Consider the following 10,914-nt stretch of genomic DNA (forward strand, 5'->3'; position numbering starts at 1 on the left):
GAGGTTATGTATGTAATTTAGGGGTTTCTGCTGAGGAAACGTGAGTGAACTCACTTTGGATTTATTTAGAATATTTGCGTAAAAGAAGATTTGATTTTGGCTGCTCCAGAAACTACCAGAAACAGGAAAGAGTGCTAGAACTGGGATAAACCACGGTGACTCATTACTCTTCTTTGTTGCTATTAGGCATCAGAGATAGATGTTTTGTTGATTTTAATTATTAAAAATTAGATAAGCTAGAATATGAATACATTGGCTCCATTGGTCAAGGAGCTAACTCTTGGATAAAATAGCTATTTAATGAAATTTCTTTAGAGGATAATATGATACCTCAAAGAAGACTATTTTAGAAACAAAAATTATGTCGAATTCATTTACTGCCTCCAAAAATGGTTATTTTCAATGAATATTGGAGTGATATCTGAATGTAAAACTTATTAATATCCAATGCTTGTAGTAGTTTTTTTTTAGTAGAAGTATGTCAAAAGCGATAAAGGCTGATACTGTTTATTGAGGCTTATGTGTCATATCGTGTTGCATGAGTGTGTGAAGAAACTTCCAGAAAGCTAAACTAGAGGATACCAGAAATGTTGAAAATTATTACACCACATGGGTGTGAGTAATAATGAATATTATGTACGCGTATTCACCAAACATATATCCAAGCTGATCTATTGAGGACCTTTCCCCTGCAGAGACATGAAGTATACATTCAACTGAAGTGTCATTGTAATTGTGTACCTTCTCCGTTGTCGGGCAAGTTACAGAGCCTGATGAATATTTGTAGTACAATGGTATAAATTCTTCTGATGTGTTGCATGAAAGACATGCGGGAATAGTACCACCTGCTTTGACATTGATTCCCAGGTGTATGAGTTGCTCCTCTGATTTTAGATCGGTGAGTGTATGTTTCATGAAGCCTGTATTTCTGTTCTCCTCAGTGTATTTCTGTCATGTTCCTGTTCCAAAACACAAAGTATGAAACATCAAAGCCTACGCTAATACAGGCAGGGGGATAAAGCTTGATGCTAACACTGCACGAATGTATGGTTAACTTTATCGTATTTACATATGATTGATTATATAACCCTTTTTCTTTTCAGTGTCTTCTGTGAAACAACCAGCCTCGAAGGTAATTACACTCTCATTTATATTTTTAATTATTAACTCTATATATACTCTATGAAATATACTTAATGTATTGATTATTTTGTTTCAAATCCCATTCAGGCTCCAAGTGACAAGAAAACATCTGTTGCAGTTATAGCCAGCGAAGTAAAGGATGGAGACCAATCTGGGACAGGTAATTTTGCAATACACATTTAATGTTATGTTCCCTCAAGACTGAAGAGAACTTCTATTTTTTGAACAAATCAGCGGAAGGCTCAGTGAAGCTGCACATTGTGATTGAGCAGGCCTGGGATTCTGCATTCGTAATAATTTCTCGGTTGACGCTGATGCTGCTGGTCCTTGGCCTTGATCTGAGTAGTAAGATTATAGACTTCCCTACATTGAAATTGGGAAGAAGAACCATTAAAGAGCAGTTGAAGACATACCAGACTCAGGGGACAGCATAATTTTGCTTTAGTTCTACAGCATGTTTTCATCAAGAAGGCAAAGAGAAGGAGATGACGTAATATAAACTATAGGCATCAGACCATATTGCCAAAACCAGGGGGAAGAAGTGATCGTAATAACCCGTAAACACTGTAGAACAACAACTAAGGACACCACTGATGGAGTAATTAGTTTCCTTAAGGAAGAGAGATTGTGAGGCAGGAAGGAGGGAATAGAAGAAGTTATTTATGCAGTTTTGGGGATTCTGCTGAGGAAACCTGAGTGAACTCCCTTCAGAAGCGTTTAGAATATTTGCATAAAAGAAGATTGACTGTGGCTGCTCCAGGAACTACTGGAAGCAGAAAGAGTGCTGGAATTGAGATAAACCACACTGACTCATTGCTCCTCTTTATTACTGTTAGGTAACAGAGAGATGTATTTTTTTGTTTTAGCTATAAAAATGAGATAAACTTGAATATGAATACATTGTCTTTGTTGTTCAAGGAGCTAACTCTTGGAAGCCTGTTTTCCTGTTTTCTTCTGTGTGTTTCTGTCATGTTGCTGTCCCAAGACACAAAGTATAGAACATCAAAGCCTACACTAATACAGGCAGGAAAATACAGGTTGATGCTAACACTGCATCAATGTATGGATATCTTTATCATATTTACATATGATTTATTATGTATCCCTTTCTCTTTTCAGTGTCTTCTCAGAAAAAATGGCCCTGGAAGGTAATTACACTCTCATTTGTATTTTGAACTATTAACTGTATAGTCTGTGAAATATACTTTATGTGCTGATTATTTTGCTTCAAATCCCATTCAGGTTACACGTAAAAAGAAAGACCCTGTTTCGAATCCAGCCACAGATAAAAAGGATGGATCAAAATCTGAGACAGGTAATTCTGCAATACGCATTTAATGTCATGTTCACTCAGGATAAAAGGGAACTTCCCTTCCCAAATAAATCAGCAGGGGGCTCATTGAAAGTGTACATTGTGATTCAGGAAGCCTGAGATTCTGCATTTGTAATAAGTTATTTAGCACCAGTGATGCTGCTGGTCCTTGTCCATGATCTGAGTAGTACGATTATAAACTTTTCTACATTGAAATTAAATAGAAGAACCTCTGAAGAGCAATTCAAGACATAGCAAGCTCAAGGAACAGCATAATTTTGCCTTAATTCTACAGCATGTTTTCTTCAGGAAGGAAAGGAAAAAGAGATGTAGTAATAGGGATGATAGACACTAGGTTGTTTTGCTGAAACCGGAGGGAAGAAGTGATTGTAATAACCCATAAACACTGTAGAATGAGAGAACTAATGAGACCATTGATGCAAAAATTATTTTCTCCAAGGAAGAGGGATTGTGAGGCAGCAAGGAGGGAAAAGAAGAGGTTATGTATGTAATTTAGGGGTTTCTGCTGAGGAAACGTGAGTGAACTCACTTTGGATTTATTTAGAATATTTGCGTAAAAGAAGATTTGATTTTGGCTGCTCCAGAAACTACCAGAAACAGGAAAGAGTGCTAGAACTGGGCTAAACCTCGGTGAATCATTACTCTTCTTTGTTGCTATTAGGCATCAGAGATAGATGTTTTGTTGATTTTAATTATTAAAAATAAGATAAGCTAGAGTATGAATACATTGGCTCCATTGTTCAAGGAGCTAACTCTTAGATAAAATAGCTATTTAATGAAATTTCTTTAGAGGATAACATGATACCTCAAAGAAGACTATTTTAGAAACAAAAATTATGTTGAATTCATTTACTGCCTCCAAAAATGGTTATTTTCAATGAATATTGGAGTGATATCTGAATGTAAAACTTATTAATATCTAATGCTTGTAGTAGTTTTTTTAGTAGAAGTATGTCAAAACCGATAAAGGCTGATACTGTATATTGAGGCTTATGTGTCATATCGTGTTGCATGAGTGTGTGAAGAAACTTCCAGAAAGCTAAACTAGAGGATATCAGAAATGTTGAAAATTATTACACCACATGGGTGTGAGTAATAATGAATATTATGTACGCGTATTCACCAAACATACATCCAAGCTGATCTATTGAGGACCTTTCCCCTGCAGAGACATGAAGTATGAATATGAATGTATACTATGAAGTATACATTCAACTGAAGTGTCATTGTAATTGTGTACCTTCTCCGTTGTCGGGCAAGTTACAGAGCCTGATGAATATTTGTAGTACAATGGTATAAATTCTTCTGATGTGTTGCATGAAAGACATGCGGGAATAGTACCTCCTGCTTTGATATTGATTCCCAGGTGTATGAGTTGCTCCTCTGATTTTAGATCGGTGAGTGTATGTTTCATGAAGCCTGTATTTCTGTTCTCCTCAGTGTATTTCTGTCATGTTCCTGTTCCAAAACACAAAGTATGAAACATCAAAGCCTACGCTAATACAAGCAGGGGGATAAAGCTTGATGCTAACACTGCACGAATGTATGGTTAACTTTATCGTATTTACGTATCATTGATTATATATCCCTTTTTATTTTCAGTGTCTTCTGTGAAACAACCAGCCTCGAAGGTAATTACACTCTCATTTATATTTTTAATTATCAACTCTATATATACTCTATGAAATATACTTAATGTATTGATTATTTTGTTTCAAATCCCATTCAGGCTCCAAGTGACAAGAAAACATCTGTTGCAGTTATAGCCAGCGAAGTAAAGGATGGAGACCAATCTGGGACAGGTAATTTTGCAATACACATTTAATGTCGTGTTCCCTCAAGACTGAAGAGAACTTCTATTTTTTGAACAAATCAGCGGAAGGCTCAGTGAAGCCGCACATTCTGATTGAGGAGGCCTGGGATTCTGCATTCGTAATAATTTCTTGGTTGACGCTGATGCTGCTGGTCCTTGGCCTTGATCTGAGTAGTAAGATTATAGTCTTCCCTACATTGAAATTGGGAAGAAGAACCATTAAAGAGCAGTTGAAGACATACCAGACTCAGGGGACAGCATAATTTTTCTTTAGTTCTGCAGCATGTTTTCATCAAGAGGGGAAAGAGAAGGAGACGAAATAATAGAAATTATAGGCCTCAGACGATATTGCCAAAACGGGGAAGAAGTGATCATAATAACCCATAAACAGTGTAGCACAACAACTAAGGACACTACTGATTTAGTAATTACTTTCCTTATGGAAGAGAGATTGTGAGGCACGAAAGAGGGAAAAGGAGAAGTTATTCATGTAATTTTGAGGATTCTGCTGAGGAAACCTGAGTGAACTCCCTTCAGATGAATTTAGAATATTTGCATTAAAGAAGATTGGATTTTGGCTTCTCTGGGAACTACTGGAGGCAGGAAAGTGTGTTAGAAATGAGATAAACCACCCTGACTCATTACTTTTCTACGTTACTATTAGGCATCAGAGATATATGTTTTGTTGATATTATTCAAATGGGATAAACATGAATATGCATACTTAGTCTTCTTTTATCAAAGAGCTAACTTTTGGATAAAAAAGTAATTTATGAAAATGCTTTAGAGAACAACATTATACTTCAAACCAGAACTTTTTAGAAATAATAATGTTGAATTCATTAATTGACTCTTAAAGTAGTTATTTCTATGAATATGGGAGTGATTTCTAAATGTAAAGCTTCCTCACATCTAATCCTTGTAGTAACTTTATTTTGTATATGTATGTCAAATTTAATAATTTGTCATACTTTTTTGTGAGGTTTATGTATTATGTCTTCTTGCCACGAGTGGATTAAGAAACTTTCTGAAGGCTATACTAGAGGATGCCAGAAATGTAGTCACATTATTACACCACATGGATATGAGAAATAAAGAATATTATATAGTAGAATTCACCAAACATATATGTAAGTTGATCAATTCAGGATACTTCCACTGAGAAGTTATGAAGTGTACATTCAACTAAAGTGTCATTGTCATTTTGTACCTGCTTAATTATCAGGCAGGTCAAAAAGCATGATGAATATTTGTTGTATGATGGTATAAATCCTTCCAATGTCTTGCATGAAAAACATACGAGAGCCTTTACCATCTGCTTTGACATTGATTCCCAGGTGTATGTGTTGCCTCTCTGATATTACATCACATTGGTCCTCATTACTCAGCATATCCACATTGATAATAACAAGTTTTTATTGTAGTAATAGACATATGAAAATATTATTACTTTTGAAATTGGAAGTTTATGTTTTGTGAAACCTTTATATCTATTTTCTTCTGTGTATTTCTGTCATGATCCTGTTTCAAGACACAAAGTGTAAAACATCTAAACATCCAGTAATACAGGCAGGAGGATACAGCTTGGTGCTAATACTACATGAATACATGGACACCTTTATTACATTTACATATGATTGATTACATATCCCTTTTGATTTCAGTGTATTCTCAGAAACAGCTGGACTTAAAGGTAATTACACTCTCATTTATATTTTGAACTATTAACTGTATAGTCTATGAAATATATTTTATGTATTGATTATTTTGTTTTACATCCCATTCAGGCTACAATTGACAAGAAAGATTCTGTTTTGAATATAGCCACAGAAATAAAGGATGGGCAAAAATCTGAGACAGGTAATTTTGCAATTCACAATTAATGTCATGTTTACTCAAGATAGAAGAGAATGCCTTTTCCCCAAAATAAATGAGTGGGTGGCTCATTGAAGCTGTACATTCTGATTCAGCAGGGCTGAGATTCTTGGGAGATGTTGGTGCTGCTGTTCCTTGGCCATGATCTAAATAGTAAGATTATAGACCTTTCTACATTGTAATTGGAAAGAAGAGCCATCAGAGAGCAGTTCAAGATGTAACAGTCTCAGCGGCAGCATAATTTGCTTTACATCTACAGCTATGTTTTCATAAACAGAGAAAGGAGAAAGAGATGAAGTAAAAGAAATTGTAGGCACCAGATAGTATTGCTAGAATTAGAGGGAAGAAGTGATCATAATGACACATGAACATTGTAGAATGAGAACTAAGGAAATCACTGATGTAGTAATTATTTTCCTCAAGAAAGAGGAAATGTGAGTCAGGAAGGAGGGAAAAAAAGAAGTTATTTATTTAATTTTGGGATATCTGCTGAGGAAACCTGAATGAACTCATTTCACATTCATTTTGAATATTTACATATAAGAAGATTTGATTTTGGCTGCTCCAGGAATGACTTGAAGCAAGAAAAAGTGCTATAATTGGCATTAACCACCCTGACTTATTACTCTTCTATATTACTCTTAGGCATCAGAAATACATGTTTTGTTGATTTTAGTTATACAAATTAGATAAATTTGAATATGAATATATTGTCTTCGTTGTTCAGGGAGCTAACTCTTGGATAAAATAGCTATTTAATGAAAATTCCTTAGAGAATAACATGATACTTTAAACAAGACTATTTTAGAAACAACAATAATGTTGAATTTATTAATTGACTTTTAAAATTTTTTTTTCAATGAATATTGGAATGATTTTTGAATGTAAAAGCTTGTTAATAACTAATCTGTGTAGGAGTTTTATTTTGTAGAAATATGTCAAAATCGATAACGATACTTTTTCTTGAGGCTTTTATATTATACCTGGTTGTCATGAGTGGATGAAGAAACTTTCAGAAAGGCTAAACTACAGGATATAAGAAATGTAGGCACATTATTACACCACATGGGTATGAAAAATAATGAATATTATCTGCTAAGATTCACTAAACATATATCCAGGCTGATCAATTGAGGACATTTCCACTGAAGAGTCATGAAGTGTACATTCAATCGAAGTGTCATTGTGATTGTGTATCTTTTCAGTTATCAGGCAAGTTAAAGAGCATGATGAATGTTTGTAGTATAATGGTATAAATTCTTCTGATATCTTTCATGAAAGACATTCGGGAGTATGTACCACCTGCTTTGACATTGATTCCCAGGTGTATGAGTTGCTCCTCTGATTTTAGATCACATTGGTCCTCATCACTCAGCATATCCACATTGATATTGATACTTTTTATTTTGGTAATATACATATGATGCATAATATCTCTTTGTAATTTTATAACTGTATATTTTGTGGAAGCCTGTATTCCTATTTTCTTCAGTATATTTCCTCATGTTCCTGTCCCAAAGACATAATCTATAAAACATCAAATTCTACACTAGTACTGTTACGGGAATCAGGAGACCAGAGAGACCAATTGGTGGAACAGGAGGATTTCATTAAGGTGTGCACCAGTTCAACAGATTTGCATTCAAAGGCTGAGCTCTGAACAAAGACAAGGCTTGACTTTTTTTTTTTTTTTTTTTTTGAGTTGGAGTTTCACTCTTGTTACCCAGGTTGGAGTGCAATGGCTTGATCTTGGCTCACCGCAACCTCTGCCTCCTGGGTTCAGGCAATTCTCCCTGCCTCAGCCTCCTGAGTAGCTGGGATTACAGGCACGTGCCACCATGCCCAGCTAATTTTTTGTATTTTTAGTAGAGACGGGGTTTCACCATGTTGACTAGGATGGTCTCGATCTCTTGACCTCGTGATCCACCTGCCTCGGCCTCCCAAAGTGCTGGGATTACAGGCGTGAGCCACCACGCCTGGCCCAGGGCTTGACTTTTATACACAAAATACAAGAGCAGAACAAAGGCAGTTTATCAAGCAATGACGAGCCTATAACTCAGGCTTACATACGACTTTTGCTATGTGACCTAGATGGCCGTTATCTAGGTTGCTGAAGAGCCTCACACAAGCTTATCTTGCATCCTTTGCTATGGCACCTAGATGGCTGCAATCCAGACTTGCTCAGACGTATCTCATGACCTTCACTGTGCTGCTTAGATGAAAAACAGAAAACTTGCAGTTATTAGCTATAGAGAACAAGAATACAAGAATCTATAAACTCATAAAACTTGCAGAGCAGGGTACAGTTCCACAGGAGGGGGAAGGACTCAGGGAAGTTTGCTTATACCAAAGGCAAGGAGGAAAATTTGTTTTTCTGCCCTCATCTCCTGCTTCAGTACAGGCAGGAGGATACAGCTTGATGCTAACACTGCATTAATGTATGGTTGGCTTTATCATAGTTACATATGATTGATTATATATCCATTTTGCTTTTCAGTGTCTTCTCAGAAACAACCGGCCTGGAAGGTAATGACTCTTTCATTTATATGTTGAATTACTAATTATATAATCTATGAAGTATATATTATTTATTGATTATTTTGTTTCTCATTCCATTCAGGCTATAAGTAAAAAGAAAGTTTCTCTTTCAAATATTGCCACAGGAATAACGGTTGTTGAAAAATCTGGAGCAGGTAATTTAGCAATAGATATTTAATGTCATGTGCACTAAAGATAGAAGAGGGCTTCCCACCCCTGAATAAATCAGCACGGGGCTCTTTGAAAATGCACATTCTGATTCAGCAGGCCTGAGATTCTGCATTTCTAGTACGTTCTCAGGTGATGCTGATGCTGCTGGTCCTTGGCCATGATCTGAATAGCCAGGTTATAGACTTCTGTACATTGAAATCAGGAAGAAGAACTATTGGAAAGCAGTTCAAGACATAAAAGGATCAGGGGACAGCATAATTTTGCTCTTATTTCATAGCATGTTTCATTGGAGAGGGGAAGGAGAAAGAGACGAAGTAATAGAAATTATAGATGTCTGATGGTACTGCTAAAACCAGAGGGAAGAAGTTGTCATAATAATCCATAAACTCTGTAGAATGAGAAGCAATGTGACCACTGATGTAATTATTTTCATCAAGAAAGAGGGATTACAAGGCAGGAAAGAGGGGAAGGAATAAGTTTTTTAGGTAATTTTGGGGCTTCTGCTGAGGAAACCTGGGTGAACTCACTTCAGATGTATTTAGAATATTTGCCTACCAGATTTGATTTCTGGCTTCTCCAATGACTACTGGAATCTGGAAGGAGTGTAGAATTGGGATAAACCACAGTGACTCATTATTCCTGTTTATTACTATCAGACATCAGAGATATATTTTTTATTAGTTATTCAGATGAGTTAAAATTTAATATGAAAGCATTAGGTTTTTTGCTAGCTTTTTTATTAAAATAGCTATTTAATGAAAATTCTTTATAGATTAAAGTGATACTCCAAACTAGACTAATTTTAGAAAAAAGTAATGTTGAATGCATTAACTGAATCCTAAAATGGTTACTTTCAATGAATATTGTACTGATTTCCAAATATAAAAGGTTATTAATATCTAATGCCTATAGCAATTCCATTTTGTATAAGTATGTATAATTTATTGTACTTTTTGATGGGGTTTATATATTTTATCTTCTTGCCATGAGTGGATGAAGAAACTTTCAGAAGGCTAAACTAGAGGATACAAGAAATGTAGGCACATTATTACACCACATGGTTATGATAAATAAGGAATATTATCTACTAGGATTCACCAAACATATATCCAAACGGCTCAATTCAGGACACTTCCACTGAAGAGATGTGAAGTATACACTCAACTGAAGTGTCATTGTTATTGTGTATCTTCTTAGTTATTGGGCAAGTGAAAGAGCATGATGAATGTTTGTAGCATAATGGTATAAATCCTTCTGATGTCTTGCATGAAAGATGTGCAGGAGTATGTACCACCTGCTTTGACATTGATTTCCAGGTGTATGAGTTGCTCCTCTGATTTTAGATCACATTTCTCTTATTAGCTTATCCACATTGATAGCAATACTTTCTTTTATTGATAGACATGGTGCATAATCTCACTTTTTAACTTGTAAGTATATGTTTTTTGAAGGCGGTATTCTCATTTTCTTCAGTGTATTTCTGTCATGTTACTGTCTCAAAGAAATAAACTAGAAAAACATGAAATCCTACACTAACACAAGCAAGAGTATTTAGTTTGATGCTAACACTCCATGAATGTATGATTGGCCTTACCGTATTCACATATGATTGATTATATATATATTTTTTTGCTTGTTAGAATATCCTGAAAATCTTCCCACCTTGAAGGTAATTACTCTTATATTTATATATTTAATTATTAACATCATATCCTATACAACATATATCATGTGCTAATCATTTTGTTTTAAAACCCATTCAGGTTACAACTGAAAATAAAGATTCTGTTCTGAATATAGCCATCAAAATGAAGGATGTACAAACATCCTTGCCAGGTAAACTTTGCAATGCAAATTTAACTCTGGAAAGGAGTACATTAATCTATTTGTAATGCTCATAGTCTTTTCATTCTCAATTATTTTTTTTTATGTTTTATTTCAGGATTTCTTATAAATAATATAGCTGTTATCTTTTTTATGTTTTTAAAAATCAGATTTACACACATAAGGAAAGTATATTTTTAAAATATAAGGTTTTGTG

The 10,914-nt window shown here is 35.0% G+C and overlaps 1 protein-coding gene across 13 annotated transcripts in view; it reads left to right on the top strand.

The window, feature by feature from the left end:
* Window positions 1–10,914, top strand: part of LOC105710759 (ankyrin repeat domain-containing protein 36B-like) — a 261,940-nt gene that overhangs the window by 136,332 nt on the left and 114,694 nt on the right. For all 13 annotated transcript variants that reach the window (XR_010340719.1, XR_010340718.1, XM_064371315.1 and 10 more), the window contains 12 exons: window positions 1,104–1,132; window positions 1,231–1,303; window positions 2,263–2,291; window positions 2,386–2,458; window positions 4,079–4,107; window positions 4,206–4,278; window positions 5,954–5,982; window positions 6,077–6,149; window positions 8,662–8,690; window positions 8,785–8,857; window positions 10,514–10,542; window positions 10,637–10,709. Coding sequence is in view for 11 of the 13 variants with exons in the window: in XM_064371315.1 (XP_064227385.1) it covers window positions 1,104–1,132; window positions 1,231–1,303; window positions 2,263–2,291; window positions 2,386–2,458; window positions 4,079–4,107; window positions 4,206–4,278; window positions 5,954–5,982; window positions 6,077–6,149; window positions 8,662–8,690; window positions 8,785–8,857; window positions 10,514–10,542; window positions 10,637–10,709 (612 nt within the window). In the remaining 2 variants the exon portion in view is untranslated. The remainder of the gene's footprint in view (window positions 1–1,103; window positions 1,133–1,230; window positions 1,304–2,262; window positions 2,292–2,385; window positions 2,459–4,078; window positions 4,108–4,205; window positions 4,279–5,953; window positions 5,983–6,076; window positions 6,150–8,661; window positions 8,691–8,784; window positions 8,858–10,513; window positions 10,543–10,636; window positions 10,710–10,914) is intronic.

Source organism: Aotus nancymaae, unplaced genomic scaffold (assembly GCF_030222135.1).
Source record: "Aotus nancymaae isolate 86718 unplaced genomic scaffold, 86718_ANA_hifiasm-v0.15.2.pri h1tg000131l, whole genome shotgun sequence".
Taxonomy (NCBI): domain Eukaryota; kingdom Metazoa; phylum Chordata; class Mammalia; order Primates; family Aotidae; genus Aotus; species Aotus nancymaae.